At 43.3% G+C, this 19400-nt stretch overlaps 1 protein-coding gene across 6 annotated transcripts in view; it reads right to left on the minus strand.

Annotated features, from left to right (window-relative positions):
* Window positions 1-19400, minus strand: part of ENOX2 (ecto-NOX disulfide-thiol exchanger 2) — a 2107113-nt gene that overhangs the window by 1103845 nt on the left and 983868 nt on the right. For all 6 annotated transcript variants that reach the window (XM_069613111.1, XM_069613112.1, XM_069613109.1 and 3 more), the window contains one exon: window positions 5004-5159. In XM_069613111.1, the coding sequence (XP_069469212.1) occupies window positions 5004-5159 (156 nt within the window). The remainder of the gene's footprint in view (window positions 1-5003; window positions 5160-19400) is intronic.

Here is a 19400-nt window from a genome sequence, read left to right on the forward strand (position 1 = left end):
TTGGTTACAAATACCTAAAATACACCTTGGCGGGTTATGATTCCTCATTCAGGTACTTAGTGTTAGTATCTGCAGTAGCCCAGTATTAGGTAGTACCTCATATTTCTAGGGGTTCCTTGTTTCCCTGTGTCCTCTGGGTTCACTTCCATTTGCCATACTACCCAAGTTCCTCTCAGCTATTCTCCACACATGATTCTAGAAATTGTTGTGCCAATTCCCATTTAAATTGCTCTCACTCCCACGCATGAACCACTGAGTCCCTTCATCGGCCATTCTTCAGAACACGCACCCCTGCGCAGAAGCAGGATGGAGAGCTCACCATAAAAAAGCAAAAGGTAAATAGGAATAGTGTAATCATAGTGATTTCAACATTGAGTCAGGGCCCATCGTTTCTCTAAAAACTTAAATTCTTTTTCTTAGAGGGGTTTTCTGTGTTTTGACAGGAATTCCATCGCAATAGGGAGGTCTCTAATTAGAAGTAGCATCGCTCACTAAGAAGAGTCCTTGTGGTTTTCCTGCAGAGTTCAGGTAAGTGTTACAGTCCTTAGTAGTTCTGCGAAGAACTAGAGAGGAAGGGGGACTGGGCCTCCCGCATTATGAGCAATACTTCGTGGCGGCACAATTGCAGTCGATGCTGGTGTGGGATCAACTGGGGGGGGGGGCCCTCAAGGTATTGGTAGGGAATCTGCCACCAAATACTAGACCAGTGGAGTTACTATGGTGCCCAGTAGGTGAAATGGGAAGAACCGTAGTGTTTGAGGCAGTGAGGGAGACATGGAGGAAATATGTGGGTGGTAATGGGGTGAGAGGGCGATATGAGGGTAGTCTTCCGTGGGGTGCGGATCAGACGCTCCATCAGGTGATTGGGAGGATGGGGATACGGAGACTTAGGGAGAAGGGTTGTGAAACGGTGGGGGATTTTCTTTTATTAATTTATTTTCAAGATTTTCAATAATGAAAATATACATCCTCAAAAGTTCAAACAGAGTACAAAATATAACACTCAATTGTACATAGGTATGGAAGCAAAAGAAGTCCGATGCATGTATAAATATTGAAACTTTTCTAATAATACAAGACAAATTTTGTTCTTTTCTCAAAATAAAATCCCTAATCACAAAACAATTTAATAAAGAATTGCAACACAGAACAGTACAAAAACATAAAGACAACACACAGACTACATAGAACAGAACAAAAACCAAACAAACATTTACATCTGTAAATGGTTTCCAAAGAGCTAGATACTTATTTTCCTTTCCTTGTCTCACAAACATCACCCGCTCAAAGTTTGACAATACCAACAAATCATTAATCCAATTCTCCAATTCTGGCCATCTGGCAGGAAGATCCAAAGGGAGTAGATGGGAGGATGCCCTCAAGTTCCTCACAACTGCTAAACACCTAATCTTTGCTTTAGTATTCTCTCAATCTGACTACTGTGCCAGTCTACTCTATGGCCTTCCAAACTATGCTTTTTTACCTCTCGACAAAGTCCTGAACTTTGCTGTCCATACACTCTTCAATCTCCCCCCGCATCACCTCCAGCACCGCAGCCGGTCGTCAGTTAGGCTGGTTATTTATGAACCAGAGGGCAAAGTATAAACGCATTCTTATCTTCAAAACTATACACAAACTTGCCCCTCCATACCTATCAGCTCATCTCACTCCCTACTCTCCCCCCTCGCTCCCTAGGATCATCCTCTGCTCACCTCTTTGCCAGCTCTCGTGCCCCTTTCGCTTCGTTTCTGCTCTTTAAGTATGGAATGCTCTTCTTCTCCGCACTACTCCCTCTCTAGCTCCATTTAAATCCAACCTCCTAGCCTTCCTTCTTTCTGAAGACCCACCTGCATAGCATTCTACGCCACCACATCTCCCTGTTCTCCTCTCCCTCACCTCTTTAGGACAACCCCACAGCACATATTCCTCACCCCTAGATCCGAAAACGGAACACTTCCTCCACTACTGTCCTTGTCCCTGGTTCATGTTTCTACCTCCCCTGCATCATCTGGTTTTATATCCACATCCTCTGACCAATTGGTAAGGACACTGGTCCTCCGCAATGTACATCAATGCTGAAAACCTTTAGTATGCATTTTTGTGCCACAAATGCATTGTTTCCCCTATAATTGTTTAAATAAATAATTTCCCTTACAAGACTAGTGAGAGCTATTTAGATACTATTAACACAGAGGTGTTCCCAGTGTATCCTTTGTTCTGGGTTAGTTGGATTTAGTGACATTGTCAAGCATCTTCAGATGAGGTGAACCCAATGATGTCCTGTCCTTTTACAAATGGATTCCCAGTCAAACAAAATGATTGTCCTTACTGTGAGAAACCTGAAGGTGTCTCACCCGCTAGTCCCTGGAGATCTGTCATCCAGGTGGCCAGGACACGCCATTGCTATTGGATCCAGTTCCTGGAGGTGGGGGAGGATCACCTGGATAGGGAGTCTTCGTGGAGTGGAAGTCGGACACTGATGGGTGAGATGCAGTACCCCCTTCCTTATAACACCTTTTCCCCATCCTACCCCGTAGGATATTTAGAAGCTCCACCACCCCCTAACCTCCTTTCCGACACAAACACTTTCTTACACTGTGAAAGACAACGGACTAACACCAAAGCCATTTACCTGCCATGTCCCAACACAAGGGGTCAGGCAGAGTAAGGCAATTGACAATAACTACACACACCTGACAGCCATTTCTGTACCCCACAGGGAAAAAAGGCAGAGCACGAGGGCATACTTTGAGCCAGGACAAACGCACGAGGAAGCAGCTATTCCAGGACGGGAGTTCAAACGGAGAAGAAAGGCAGCGAGACCGGAAAGGACAACACAGAGGGAAGTGCCCTTGCTCGTTATGACCCGAGCCCACAAAGCTTCCATGAAAGGAATCATAAGACCGGGACTACAGCTGTCGTGTGGTATAACAGATCTCCACGGTGCACAGGACTCTCTTGCACTAATTACCGAGGCAGGGAGATGCGTTTTCTACCGTGCTACTGTCCTTCACTCCAGAAACAAGAAACAACAACGAGTTCATCATAGTCGCTAAGTCGGAGGGAGAACCGATAGTAAACCAGACGGTGTTGAGCGAAAATTACAAACGTCAACCCGTTATAAACAAAGAACTTGTGTGCTGATGAACTTCTAAAGCCCAGGCAAAGACCAGCTGCAGAGTGGTCTGGCGCCAAGTGGGTGTCCAGTCAAAAGACTCTGGCTGGTCCCCTTTTTTTGTGAACTTTATAGAACCAAGAGGCCATAGAAAAGGCAGACAGAGAAAGTTAAGGTGATCATACAAGGGTCGAGCCAAAACCCCTTGTTCAATCGAAAGTCCTTAACCCATTACCAAAGTTTGGACATTGTGAAACAGGCATTTGCACCTGGCTGAGGGAAACGCCCTGTGAGCAGTGAATGTGTGAAGCCTGACTGGGGGATAAGGTGAAGCCTGACTGGGGCTTAAGAGAAAGCATGACTGCGGTTTAAGAGAAAGCCTGACCGGGGCTTAAGAGAAAGCCTGACCAGGGGCTGGAAAAAGCGAAAGGAAGTAAATCCCACAAGGTGTTAGAACCAACTGAACTCTGTTGAGCTGGAAAATGTGAAACCAGCTGAGGGATGCCCGCGAATGAGAACAAAACGCAACAACCCATAAACATTGTGTCGACACGTGTGAACCCGGCTGAGGGATGTCAACAATGAACGATTATCTAAAGGGACATTGAGACTCTTGAATGTTACAAGTTGCTGATATCTTCAATGAAAGGCTGTAGTGAACCTGACTGAGGGAGAACGTTGTAAAAGGATCAGAGCTCGGGATGAGAGCCCGTCGGGTGAAGGGAAATCACCCGACGGGAAGATTACTGAAAGGAACTTTTGTTTTGTTGTTTATAGCACATCAGGCCTTCTGAGGAAAGAGAAATGGTGTAAAATATATTTGTCCACAGAAGGACCTGATATTTTGGAAACAAACTGTAAGCTTGTGCTGGAGAAGCCCAGGAGTGTGCTGTGCTCGAGAGTCCTGCCTAGTCCTGTGCTAAAAACCTGGGGAAGGGAGACAACGCAATACCATCCGGAATTATCATTTTGTGAACACTTCTTTCTTTTCTCGTGAACATTATCCCACACTATGTTGTAACATAGCGGTAAGGATTGGAAATCGTTTTTTTTAGCATAGGCCCTTTTTATTTGACAAGACACCACTAGGATTGCCTTATTATTAGATGGTCGTAGCTTGCGGTCATCTTAGATTTAGGTTTAGATTAGGTGTTTTTCTCACCCATTTATACAGTTTAATAAACACCCTTGAACTGTAATCACTTGTGTCTGTCTTTACTGTTGCCACCATGAGTTCCTTACATTAAATGCGTTAACTGTTTCATGGATCATTTTTTGTTCTGACATGTACTTAAATATTATTCTTTGTTGTTTAAAGTAAATAAGTAATTGCATATAACTCGCCAGGTTAATAGAATTCAAAATCATTTCCGTTTTGTTGAGTGAGATCATTCACTGTGCACGGATTAATACATGTTGTTTATTTCCGATAAATCCATGGTATACTACTATAACAGTGAACTCTTGTTTCAGGATCTTTATGTAGGGGTTTCGGCCATAATAACAAACTAATGAAATGCCAGAAATACACTGCAAAGAAAAGAGAAGCATCCTTTTCTCGGTTCCACTTTACTCCTATCAATAAATAAGAACAAACCTTACCCTACTTATGGTTATTCAACGTACCCCTACCATTACACTCAATGTACCCTATTGTTCGCCACCCCCAGCCCCACCGAGAGGGTCAAAGCATTTGGTGTTCTATAGAAAGGACGATGCTACGACACGCTGGTTGGTCCTAGCAGAGCCAAGGCAACCTGGTGACTGATGGCAAGAGTGGTTATGAGATAAAGAACATTGGATACACAGTAATATGACATTATTATTCAAAACTTCTGACTTTGTTTGACAGCAGTATCGCACTTTTGAAAAACCAGCCAAAACTTACTTGGATTGGGTGGGAAGAGGGTGCAGCTTTTACAGTGTATGATCTCTTTCACCACTGGCATGTCTGGTGGAATTGGTGGGGGTACTATGCCTAGGCCTGGCATCATTGGATTAATTGGTGGAATTCCAGTCATCATTCCAAGAGCAGGATCAAAATCTAAAATACAGAAGAAAGCAACCAATGTATCACACTGTCTGTTTTCTTGTTTGCATAACAAGTTCACACATAAAAAGGAAGTAAAAAAAGGGTGCGGTTACTTTTAAGAGGGTGAGGTGAAATTGCCAGGAAATCGTTAGAAACAAAAAATATATTTCCAAAAATCTTTATTCAAGTATTTGCCAGTTGTCGGGATGATTTTATATTCTTGCGCCTAGGCTGATATTTGCTGGTATGCTTAAATACACACGCAAGATGCACCCCTTTGCTCTTCTCAAGGTTGTTTGTACACTTGGTATTTTCACTACATTCCTCAGTTTATCTATTCACAGAATCGATCTCTCTCTCTCTCTCTCTCTCTCTCTCTGTCTCTCTCTCTCTCTCTCTCTCACAAAGTATTTTCCTCTCAATACATGTTTTACAATTCAGTTATACTGTCTTTCCCAGAATGCGATAAGAGTTCTTTCTTCCTCTAAAATACATGTACATATTTGGTGCTTCTATTATGTTTCCCAAAATGCAAAACAATGGCTTCCCTTCCTGACATTGTGATCGTTTTACTACATTTACCAGAACGCAACATCGATTACTTCCAATCCTGATGATTTGGAACCTTTTCCTTTACCTATAAAACAACATTTTTATACAAGTCAAAGGAAACTCCATAGGAGCATCTTTTGCACCAAATCTGAAACACTTGCAAATGGCACATTTTGAGGAACAGAAAGTATTCATATGTAGGGTGGATCTATGGAACCAATTAAAAGGTTACATCTTAATGATCTAAGACTTCATTTTCCATAACCTATCATTCTTCCAAAATGTGCTTTACTTATGCAAAATGAATCTTCCATTATGAAGACAGTGGTCATATAAAATATTACCTTCAAAGGATTGCATAAAATGCCCAAAATAAATTATACACCACTCTATATGGGAAACCTACCAATAGAAACACTGTTACTTCTTCAAAGTCAAATCCCAAATACTTGCAACGAAATCTCCTTTTTGGACAATTTCTAAGGATTCAGAGGAAGTGAAAAAACTGCAAACTCAATAAAATGGTAATTATTCTTATGCCTAGGCTTAGAGATGAGGATATCCCAAACGTATTATGTCAAGTTTACAAAAAAGAACAACTGTCCATGAAAGGAAGAAACTCCTTATGGTAAAACCCATCAACGAAACTGACAAAAGAATAGTATGTGTTGCCACTTACAGTAGACAATGCATTGTAATCCACAAAACCCTTAATAATTTGCACCTGCTAACGGATCAAAAGGCATCAACGGATAACACCAGGTCCACCTTGGGCTGAAAACATAAGACTTTTTAATAAGGTCCAAACAGAGTAAATACACGGAGACACCCTCTATTATAAGACAGTGGGATTTTGAATTGATTGCCCATTATGACTGAGTACGTTTTCCAGCATGCCCTTTTAAATATTTTGTATCAAACACACTAACTATAAAACCCAAAACGTACTGTACGATCAAGTAACCAAATCTATGCAAGAATGACCACCAGAAATAGGAACATGCATTTCATGGGAAATAACCACTCTGAGAATGATACACACAGGAGAATGTAGGGGGACAGTAAAAAAAATAAATAAATTAAAAAAAAAGTACCAGTACATTGCAATAAGTCACATTACACCAGTCTGTTTATTAAGAAAGAGCAATTTTGGACCTTGCTATTAAAAAGCCACAAAAATAAAATGAAGGAAAATGTTGAACGGCCAGTGTTGTTTAGTGGTTACATTTTTTTGGTTCGACATCCTTTCATCGCCTGCATTTTCATCCCATGGCATTTTAACGTGCATTTTACAACAAATATGCTCATCGAATTATTTTGGGGGGGGTGGGGGGGCAGATAAGGGTTTGGGTGGGTAGGCAATAGCCAAAACAAAGTGTGGGAGGTGGGCTTGGGGGGGGTGGGGTGGACCCCCCCCCCCCAAAAAAAGGTAAAGTTTAAAATGACAGGGGATGAAATTGCAGGTGATGAAATGACATGGAACCCATTTGTTCATCCTCCACCCTTTCCCCCAGCAACATCACACAGGTAGCATTTAGCTCTCAACCATCTCATACTTGTCGATTAGTGGACACATCCCACACAAGACAAAGGTACTATTGATTAATTTACTATCCTAGGTACATCAGTCACACACAATCATGTAAGGCAACATTTAACAACCTTTATCCGGGTCCTTTATATATTTTCTGAATGTAATGTATCTTCAATTGACCCCAAAACCCTTTTGTTTTAAATAGTTGCTATTGCGTTAAAACAAGCCTCTACCAGTAGAGTCCATCTTCGAAGACATGGCTCTTTAATCTTTTCAAAGGAGACCTATATCACATTAGTTTTTTTGTTAAACCATTATCTACACATCATAAAAGTTAAAATGTGCTGTGCTTTCTTCCACTATTTTGAGATCATCATTGTGGACCATGAGTTGCCTTTGCTGTCTTACTGAGTGGTGCCATCTATCGAGTTATCACAGCAGACTAGTGAGCAGCCATATTTTCTCCTGGCCACCTCCATTTTGTTTCTCCAAATGTGGCTTTCATGTTCCCTTTGCCTGGAGTACAATGCAACTACCAGTGGAAGACAGGGAACCAAAACAATGGTAGGTGATAAACTGGCTCTTCAGAGAACTCCATAATAAGAGTAAATGGAAACAGATAGAGATCAGTGGTGTCTCTTACCTGGTTTCTATGTGTTACCCGCCATGCTGTAGCTCCACTTAACCTAGGCCGTGTTGCCTCACCGACACCCACCAACTCCCCCATACCTCCTTGCAGTGGCCTGTATTTTAAGAGGCAGTAAAAAAGCCCTGGACTTGTCCTACAAGAAAAGGCTTTTTAATGGTAGGTGCAAAGGTAAGAAGGGGAAAAAAACTGAAGGCAGTCTAAGACTGTCGGAATGTGGAGTGACTACAGAACACTGAAGAAAGAGTGCTGCCGGATTTTGGAAGATTTATAGCTGAATCAGGTCAGCAGAGGCTGGGAAAGGGGCAGCAGGGAAAATGTATAGAGCAAGAAAATAGGACTCAGCTGTGGAAAGAAACCAAAAAGCAACACTGGAAATCCTCCAGCGAGCAACAGAATAGCATCAGGGAAGGGTAGAACACATGATCATGAAATGTTGCAAACTAAGATGAGCTACCATTAGAAAATACCAAATAATCTTCTTTTGCTTGTGATGTGTTTTAGCAGCAGCTTTAATGCAGAAATGTTAGTCGTCCTACTTCTACTGTGTCCCAGTTGGTCATTTCTAGTGACCCTCTTGGAATGATTCTAGATTTACTAACTAGATCAAACATTCCACTGTCTGTGACCTGCTTTCCTGTTGAATCCAAATGCTCCCATCCTTGGATTCTAACAGTACCCATTCTCTAAACTCCTGCTTCCTCCGTTTGGGTTACATGGATACTCTCCTATGGAGGTTTCTCACTAACCCAGATCAATGAATGAATGAATCCTGGTGGTTCGCAAGACCAATGTTCAAGACCATACCCTTTCCAGTTAACAAAATACTGTAATTGGCACTTACAAATATGTGAATCCACAATACTCTGCGACATCTTTAAAGGTGATGGGTCCAGACTGTGTTCCCCTCAGCCTGATGGCACAGCTGATTTTAACAGTGAAACATGAACCATTGGCAATATGCCATATGACTGGTAATTGGAACTGTATTGCAACCATATTGCCCTATCCCATATCGTAGCTTTACTAATTCTATCAGTCATTTCTTTTAGCTTTCCTGACATACATGATTACATTTTGCAGTGTGTTTTCTAATGCCTTCAGTAATTATTACACTTTTCAGACCTATACTAATGGAACCGTGCTGGGAAATGTCCTACGGTTATAAGTAAATTCTGCTACTGCTAACCATGAGGCAATCCTCTCAAAAATTGCTCTAATCACAGATTCACTGGTTTAGTTCAATAGTCCAATTATTGATGTAACTGGGCGACGTATTACAAGTTATATCCAACATTTAGCTTAACATTTTCAAGCAGTAGCCTGTTAGGAAACAGCATACATCCTAATTGCACAACCGTCTGAAGAAGCAGGAGCTCCAGGCGGACCAGCGACGTAAGGGTAAGGGGAGAGGTTGGTGGTATGGGTACAATATTAGGCGCACAATGCTCGATGGTTGGAGGCAAGGGGAAGAGCAGGGGTCACAGGAGCCACTGATGTGGGGGATGGCAGGAGAGCAAGGATTGTGGGGGTGTTCCGAGCATTAGAGGGGAGAATCGGGTGACTGAAACAGTGTCTTGCCGGAACAGGAAAATTATGCCTGGAAAGAGTGGCTTCGTCAAACCTTGTCTGCAATGAGACACCAGGGATCTATATCTAATACTTTATAGAGGCAAAACAAAATTCATAAGCAGCACTGAAGGACACCCTTTAGACCTGGGCAATACTACTATCAAGTCTGAGATCTACTACCAAGGTTTGCTCATTGCGGGTAATGACATAACCCTACTTGTAAATATTGAGATGTCTTCGCCCTGACATGAAGTAACATGGCTTTTTTCACATGACCAAGGTGTAAGTGATTTCAATCCGGCACACACCCAAGTCAAAGCCCAGCATGTAGTGCACAACTAAAACCCTTATTTATTTTTGTCTATAAATTCAATATTCTGAACGATATACCACTCATATCACACACTTCTCCTGGAACCCCCCCCCCGGTCACACTGAACCAGGAATCAGGTTAGTTTGTAAAGGTAATTATTTATTAATGTATTTAATATTTAATCACAGTATGTTTTAATAGATAAACAACAATCACCAATGGGGTGACATAACACAGAATAATATATTTAATACTCTATGAATCAAGTAATGAGCATCAAAGCATATGCAGCACGGAAAATAATACTTTTGTGTTGGTTTGGGCAGAAGGCACTATGGTTAAAGGTTCCCCTGCAATAACCCTTCACCCCCCAACAAGCAATGTAAACATATGGGAGGAGAGAGCAGGTAGTCAGGAATAGCACAAATCAAACAGAATATCAGTACCACCTTCCCCCATCAAATACAAGAGAAAAACGGAATTGACTTTTCAGTTGTCAGGATGGCTTATAACATTTTCTTTAGAATTGACTGGGCCAAAACACCAAATGTGGTCAAAAATACTTAAATTGTTCTAAATTCTTATGGGAGCCGCTTTGAATAGGTGCATACAATCACAAGCAATGATTTAGTCAGCAGAAAACATTTGAAATATTAAAGTCCAAGTTGGGATCAGTTTAAAGCTATTTCACATGTGTAAAACCTTTCAAATTTTAAAATTGCAGCAAACTTTTCCTTGCGTTATTTTTGCTATAACGGGAGAATCACACTGATTTGCAATGTGTAGGAGTTGGAATTTCGTTTCTATCATAAAAACTGAGGGAGTTATAGAGGTTTTAGTAAAGGTCGTTTTTGTAAAATAGGCATGAGAATTTGGACAGAGGCTTCAGTTTTAAAATCAGAAAAATATTGACTATGGACTAGAGCATCCAAGCTAAGCCACCAGGACGGCACAACGTAAGAGTCAGGAGGGATTTGCTACTCAATCCTGGTTCCTCGATGTCCACCCTGGAGCGCTCGGCTGGACACTCGAATGAAATTAATAGATCAAAGTTGACAAAATGACTAGGACAAGGATGCTTTTACTGATAGACCGAATAAGATTTCACTACGGATTTAGACAATGTTACTGATTATGGGAGTAAGGATAGTTCAGTGGTTAGGAGGGGACAAGATAATGCACAGTAATCAACAGTAACTTCCTGTTAATACTCACAAAACAAATGGATTTAAGATTTTGGACCATCAGGATTCTGGACCATTGAATCGGATCCATCAGGGACTGACAGCTGTGCACATCGGACTGGAAAGGGTCACCAAGGCTCTCCGGTCACAGCACGGCACAGGACTGCATGGGATCTGCCTTTCTTTGTTCTTAGGATATTTCAATTCAGTAGGCAAGCATTAACAGCATGCCTGGCTGTATTATGATGCTTCTCCTAGACTTTTGGGTTTCTTTTCTAGAATTTGAGGCCTAGCTGAGAATGGTTCAGTTATGCATAGGCCTTTGCTTTGCCAAGCATCTGGAGTCTGGAACAAGGAAGATGTAGATTTCAACAGCAGAGCGCTCCTCCATCAGTCAGGAGATAGAAAAGTTGCAGAAATCCCTATGTGTTGTCAGCTGTCCCTATATATTATGCCAGATGACATCACTAAAGTTGAGTATAGGGCTGGCTTAGCTAAGCTTGTCCCTGTGAAAGGTGATTGGGTCAGTGTCTACTCTCTGCCTTGATGGGAGGAGAGAAACAGAGTGCCATCTTTATGGTATAATTTTATGATGCTGAGAATCCACTCCTAGCCATTGGAACACAGTCTAATTTTGGCAAAATACATATTTACACATCTGCAACCTCTATAAAAAATCACATACACAGATTGCTTATTTTATGGAGTATCTGCTCCTCAAACTCCCACAGCTCTGAGACTTTGTTTCAACTTTCTGCAGAATTTTGTCAATTTTGTAATGAGAACATGTTCCAATATTTCTGTAAATGTCCACAAATATGCATGTTTACCATGGGAATGTGTGTATAAAGTTTCACAATTCTAGCTGAAATACAGTCCCCATAAACCCACATTTATTGCCATTCCTGTTCAGAATAAGCTACACGGTTGTACTAAGTTTTCAATGGTAGTGCTAAAAATTAGGTTAATAAATCTGCCATTTTCAGATTTTGCAACCCTTCTGATAATAAGTTCTACACCTTCTAAAACTGTCCATTACATATCCTGTTAACACCAAACGGTCAGTATTTGTCGCTCCTTGAAGCATGTGGTGGCCCCCTCCTTTGGAATTTTCTTCTGTCAGCCAGGCGTTTCCTGGGCTGCAGCAGTTTTTTGACCTTTCACACCTTCAATATTCTGGGTTGGAGGATGTCCATTGTTTAGTCCTGGGCTGGAGACAATAGTCTGGCCTAGCCTGTAAATGGCGCAGTTCAGCCAGCATCTGCTGAGAGGAAGGCCCTCCCCCTGGATAGAATTATATCCCCCAGCCAGGCTTAATTTAATTGTTAAATTCTTTTGGCTTTATTTTAGCACAAAACAAACTTGTTGCATCAAATAACAGATATAATTCTCATTCAAGATTTTAAACCTATGGGATCAAAAACAACTACGATATGGGTTACTATAAGTAACAGGCCTCTTATATTGCAAACATTTGACTTTCAGTTATAATATTTCAAAGTTTAATCAGGAAGGCCCCTGACAGCTGTCATCACAGGTAGCCCACTGCTGCACAGAGATTCTTTGACAGATCCACAGGCAGGCCACTTTTGCTGCGGAGATCTCTTTTTGCTCTTAGCCTTTCAGGACCTTGTAAGTTCACAGTGATTCCTTAAACTAAGATTTGGAAGGGGTTATGTACCGGCATTCTGAAGTTTCAGCAGCAAACAAAAAGGTGATTTTAAGCAATATTTGAAGTTTTATTTAGCAAAGCACTGCTTTTTCCTTCTGTACTCCGCTTTTAATTGTTGTGGAGCCCAGTGACACATTTCAGTAGTGAGAGCTCTGTTCCACCACTGACAACATGCGTGGCAGTTTGGGCAACCATCTTTCTGTGCATTGAAAAGTGCAATTTTCAGGGGTTTTGGGCACACACACGGGTTTTACGGCCATTTTGCTGTATCTGACACCATACCTGGCAGGGTGATGCCGCATAGCATAGCGGAGTGGGTCAATACATCCCACGAAGCCCCCCCTCCTGACTTGGTTTTGACCTCCTGTCAAGGGGATGTCAGGAGATTGGGATGTTCTTTTTCTGTCCGTGTGGAGAATTTCAGTCGCTTCTCCCGTCAGTGCTGGAGGCGACCCGCTCTCCTCGCCGGTTCTGGTCAGGAGTATTGCTGGTTCTGGTTGGGTGTATTGCTGGTTATGGTTGGGAGTATGGAGCAGCACTAAGGGATGCTTTGGTCTTCCCTCCCGGTCCCCAAGTGGTCCTCCTTGGTAATCCCTAGGATGATTCTTAGTCTAGAAGATAGAACATAACATGGTTATGGCTATTTTCCCACTACTGTGTCCACACGTCATCTGGGGATGTCAGCAGTGGGAAAGACACTTGCACTGGTTATAATTGGCAATATTTCCCATCTATGTTTACTAATGGTCTTAACTCTCTTCTTGCACATACACGATGAACATTTAGTGATTCTTTTATGTTTCTGGATTTTCCCCCTCTGGGTTTCCGGTTGGCTCCTCTATTTTTTACAAAGTATGCCTGGGATGGCAACACTTCAGCTGGTTTATGTGGACCCACTTGTCTTCCCCTTCTGCCAAACTGCCCTTGGGGATACAGATTCTGTAGGCGACTGGTGAAAATCTGTCCAAAATCTCAAAAGGACCCAGCCAAGTTGGGAGGAATTTGCGCTCTTTGGCTTGGTTCCTTTGTAAATTGTACAAGTAGACCCGGTCTCCTACTTGATATTCTTTTTTAATTGTCTTAAGATTATAGTGGGTCTTGATACTGTCTGCAGATCTTTCTAGATTCTGCTGAGCATAGGCAAAAGCATGTTGAAGGTGTTTTCTCAGATTCTCAACATACTCATGAGTTGTGGAGGCATTTATCAAGGTCTGCTCTTGGGTTCTGTAGAGCAGATCCTGGGGTAGCACCATCCCTCGTCCATTCATCAGCTCAAAAGGAGACATTTTTGTTGCAGAAGAAGGGGTAGATCTGATGGCCATCAGGACAAAGGGTAATCGAATGTCCCAACGTGGCCCAGAATCTGCCACAAACTTTTTCAATATGCTCAAAATATTTTTATTGTATCTCTCAACTCCACCACTAGAGGACACCGGTAGGCAATTTGTAGTTTTCCTTTTGACCCCAAGTATCTCCCACATCTTTGTCATCACTTCACTGGTGAAGTGGCTACCTCGGTCTGACTCAATCCTTTGGGGTAGTTCAAAACACGAGAAGATGTGATTGATCATCAGGGCAGCTGCTATTTCTACCTTGCAATTTGGGGCCGGGAGACATTCCACCCATTTAGTAAACAAGCATGTTACGGTCAACATATACTTGTTCCCCCTAGAGGAGCGAATCAGGGGCCCGATAAAGTCGACTTGTATATCTGCCCAAGGCAGTGTCATACCCCTCTTTTGGAGGGGAGCACGGTGTGTGAGTGATGTTGGCTGAAATTGTGCACACACAAGACACCCCTTCAAGTATTGTCCTGCCCCATGTGTGGCCAGTATGCAACCTCTCGCAAGATTTCTAATGTCGTATGAAACCCCCGATGACCGGCTGTGGCCGCATCATGGCCGTGACTTAGCATCAGGCTTTGGAAGGAGGTAGGGACCACCCACTGGTCATGCCCGTATATGATCTCCTCACCAGCAAACCGTCTTGGATTCAGAAATTTTTTTTGACATTTCATCAACACTCTGAGGTCCTCTTTCCCAATGTAATCGGTATCCGTCAGGGGAAAGTTCTCGGGGTCCTCAATGTGTTGATAAAACTCACCAATTATTGGATCCCCTTTTTGAGCCATAATCAAATCAGCATCTGGAGTATCCTTACTCCATTGTGCAGTTGAGAGTATTTGTGAGCATTTGTCTGGGACCTAGTGATAGCAGTGACCTGGATTTCCCCCAACAGGGACTCGATTTCAAGTAGATCCCCTTAGATGGCTCGAGTTTTGGCCAGATGATCAGTTAGGTCATTTCCAGTTTTGTCTGGTGCCGCTACCTTAGAATGACCCTTGATCTTTTTCCAGTAGATGGTCATCCCATTCGAGGTGACCGGATCATCAATATTTTGTATTAATGTTCCGTGTTTTAATGGTTTATTAGCACATAACATGCCTCTTGTTTTCCAGTTAACCAGGTGCTCCACAAACCCGTTCCGTACATAATCTGAATCAGTGATTATGACCAGTTCGTGGAGTTGGTGTTGGACAGCAGTGAGGATGGCTTGATGCACAGCCATCAGCTCTGGCACTTGATTACTTCGGGGACCGATTTTGTACCCAGCGGAGGGTTCTGGGACATCATTCACCCATGCATTCCCTACGGCGGCCACAAGTTCCTTTTCCCCGTTGTTGTTAACATGGTAGGAGCACCCATCCACATAGACCGTGGGCATTCCCTCACACTTGTCTTATTCATAGACTGTGTGGGGAATTAAGGTATGCCTCCATGTTGTCCTTGATTTTAAGACTTTCGTCCTCGAGACAGTTTTCTCTGGCACAATCATGCAAGTCAGCAAGACCTTGCGTGAGGGGCTTCTTCTTGTTTTGGCCATATCTTACCTCCACAGGAAAGCCTTGCATTGACAGAATCCAGGAAGTAATTCGGGAATTACTCACATTTCCGGCCCGTATTCTGTCACTTTGAAGATATTGCAAAGCTTGGTGGGGAGTCTCCACTATGATGTGTTCCCCCTGGATCAACGGGCAATAATTCTTCAATGCCCACACTGTTACCGTTCGCTCACAATCGTTGAATTTTTCCTCCACAGAGGATAAAGTCTTACTCGCATAGGAGATTACTTTATTGACCTTGTCATGCTTTTGATATAATACTGCAGTCAAGCATGTATTTGACAACCCTGTCTCTAAGAAGAACTCCTTGTTTTTGACAGGGTAAGCTAGTAAAGGCACTTGTGAGAGGCTTCTTTTGAGTTGTCTTACTACCTCGGCTTGTTCTGGACCCCACTCCGACTTGACCCCCCCTCAATAGATGGATCAGGGGTCTTGTGATCTCTGCATAGTCCTCAATGAACTTTATGCTTTAATTAGTTAGTCCAAGGTGGCTCCTTAGATCTGGCAGAGTTGTGGGTTCTTTTTTTTCTGGAGTGCTTCTACTTTTTTTCCTGAGGACAGAGACCTTCAGGAGTTATCTCATGCCCCAAGAAATTGACACAGGTCCTGCACCACTGTGCCTTTTGGAAAGAGTTTTGCTCCGGCAGCCCTCAACTGTGTCAGAACATAACGGATCTCCGCTATGTGTTCCTTCATAGTTGAGCTTTTGATTAGAACATCTACATAGGCCAGGTTGCCCCTTTCACTCAAGTCGGGCATGGCCTTATGCAGAAAGATGTTACATTCATTGCCAGAGTTGATGTATCCGAAGGGAGTCCGGGTACAAGTGTACTGCTGCCCCCCGAAGGTAAATGCCAGCTTGTATTGATCCTCCCTACTGACAGGTACAGTCCAGTACCCATTGGTCAGGTCAATGGCAGTGTGTACCTTCGACCCCTGGATCTGGGCCAACCCTTGGTCAACGTAGGGAAGAGGCCATCGGGAAGTATGGACCAGTTTGTTGAGCTCCCTTAGGTCAGCACAGAGTCTCCACTGGCCGTTTGGTTTCAAAATCCCCAGCAACGGATTATTGAAGGTGCTGCGGACTGGACGAATTATCCCACGGGACTCTAGGTTCTTAATTATTTCAGTAAGGGACTCCATTGATGCGAGAGGCAAGCGATATTGCTTCACAAACAGTGGAGTCATGCCAGGGTCCATGGGAATTTTTGTGTGGATGTCGCTGCGACCACAGTCATATGAGTCCACCGCAAAGAAATCTTGAAAATCTAAGAAAACTTGTTTCAATTTTTGCTTTTGCTCCAGTGTCTCACAGGCATCAGCTAGGTTGACTCTCTTCAACCATCTGCCTCAAGCCTGGAAAGACTTCTGGTTTGGCTATCTCAGCGGCCTCCTCCAGCTGGGTGGAGAAGTCCCTGGTCAAAGTACTAACTGGACTGATGGCTTCAGGTGGGGAAGGACATGGTGGACATGAAAGATCACCTCATCCCTCCTGTAGTCACAGGTCACATCTTCCTCACCATAAGGGCATGAAGAGTACACCAGGAAATTCCCCCCATGCCGGGTGAAGAGCTTGTCTGGTGTTGTGTCATTGTCCTATCACTGTCAAAACAGTCCTTGTGGATTGGTCCTAACAGTTCGTTACCTAAATCTATGAAAAAATGTCAGTCATCAACCGCCACTCCAATAATGGTGCCTGCGCCCAGAGTGATACTCTTTAGGTCGCGGTTATCCACCTCAATTAGAATGGTGTTGTGTTCTATGTTGACTAGTGGTGTTGGGTTTACCCCCAACCCCTGCTGTTGGAAATGAGCATTGAGATGAACATAGGCGTTAGGATTTTTCAGTTTCTGTCCTCTTAATTTTCACTTCCAGTGAGAATTGTCTGGTCCATTCTGGGATGGTGACTTCCTCTCCAATCTGAATTTCAATTGCATATGGCAGCAGTTGAGCTGACCGAAATGCTTTTTCTGGGTCATCAAAGTCCATGGGATTACCCGCTAATCGGGACCAGGCTTTGAAGTTTATTAGGTCCAAACTAATGGCAAAGCGATTGAGAATGTCACTGCCTAAATAAAATGCAGCAGGGACATCTCGCATGACCCAACAATTAAGGACTATGCTCTTGTTGCCTATGGATATTTTGAGCATACACCTGCTAGGCAGGTGATGTTTGGAATTGGGTGTTTCCAGGTCCATTTCCAATTTGTCTAACAGTTTAAATGTGGGAATGGCTGGATCTTTTGGGAGTTTGCAGAACATGGCCTCGCTGATGAAGCTCTTACCGTTGTTCACGCATACTCGGGCGAGAACAGAGTCCTTCACTTAATTTAACTGCATAGGGATGAACAACTGCTCTCCAATTTTCTGAATATCAGCCAAGCTTTCAGCTGATTTCTCATCATTTTGGACTATCGGAGTAGGATTTTCTGATTGTGAATTTGTATAGAATTTCAGAGTGTTCCCTTCCAGTGTGGAATGCCACCTTAGACTGGCGGGAAGGTTGATTTTCAGAAATAGAGAGGAATCCCCATCAGCAGTTTGTTGTCCTACTGCAATTACTGTCACGTCAGGGATTTGGTTGTTCTGGAAGTGGAATTCAATTTGGTCAGGTTTTTGTTCAACCATGTGGCATGTGCCATTTAAACTAACATGGTTGACACTATGTTTTAATTTTATTGATCGGTTAGTCTGGTTCCAGAGGACCTTGTTTACACAATCTATGAGGGGAGACAATCTACGCATGATGTCATTCCCTAGTAAACATGGTGTGCCCTTTGGAGTCACAACTATGACCGGGTGCTTCACCTTGTGTCACCCAATTTGAATGTCTAAATCCACAGTCCCCCCCGACAGGAATTTCATTCCCATTGAAGTTCTGAAGTTGTCCAGGAAGAGGTGTGAGAGGGATTTGGTAATTCTCCCCCCTTCCTGAATTCAGCTGACCAAAGGTCCTTTTTGACAGAAGGGTGGCTTGGGATCCAGTGTCCACCAGTGCCGAAACTGTACATTGCCCCTGTATTTGGACCGGGGCATACATTCTTCCCTCCTTCTCCTCAAGGGGGCAAATATAATGTGCATTTTTGGCCAATTGGTAGGTCAATTTCTTTGCTTTGGATTCTGACAGAGGGGTGATTTGGGGAGGATTCTGTTTGGGATCTTGGGAACCTGTAAGAAAAAGGTGGCAATTGGATATGGCGGAAGATTTGGGCTCCCCTGGTTCTGATTCTTGGCTGCAATCCCCGCCACCTTTTGGAGGCAGTCGCCAGAATTGGTTTGAACAATGGGATTTTCTTGCTGGTCATTCTGGGGTTATATGATGGGCTATTTTAACTCGGTCCCCACATCTACCCAGTCTTGATCAGGATCTCTTGGGACCCATTTTTCTTTGGGAAGATTTCCCCCATCCCTGAAGGAGAAGATCATTTTCCTAGAATCCTCTGAGGACCCCTCTACTTCAAATTGAAAGATTTGCACCTCCTCCACAAAATGGGCCTTTTTAGGCCCTTTATTTCTCCTACCCGCCCTCTGTTTCTTAGGTTGCAGACTTTCGGGGTCAAGGGATTCTGGTTCCGGTTCCTGGGTTTCCAGTGGCTTTCCACAAGTGGGGAAGGAAGCTTCCTCTAAGGCTTTACACCCCTCTTCCCCCTGTGCCTCCTCCCTGGGAACCAGTAGGTTGTCAGGGTTCTTGCCCCGTCATTGTTCTGGAGCACCAGACCCCTGATTCAAGGAGTTCTGAGTCGCCATGTTCATTGGATGGTTTTGCTGCGCCCTCAACTTGCGATCCAGATCCTGTGCCATGTTCTGGACCTGGCACTCCAGTTGGGTCACCCGCTCTGGCTGGTACGGGGTCCTCAGGATTTCCCTTGGTTGATCAC

The sequence above is a fragment of the Ambystoma mexicanum genome, chromosome 5p, assembly GCF_040938575.1.
Source record: "Ambystoma mexicanum isolate Mex_15411 chromosome 5p, UKY_AmexF1_1, whole genome shotgun sequence".
NCBI lineage: Eukaryota > Metazoa > Chordata > Amphibia > Caudata > Ambystomatidae > Ambystoma > Ambystoma mexicanum.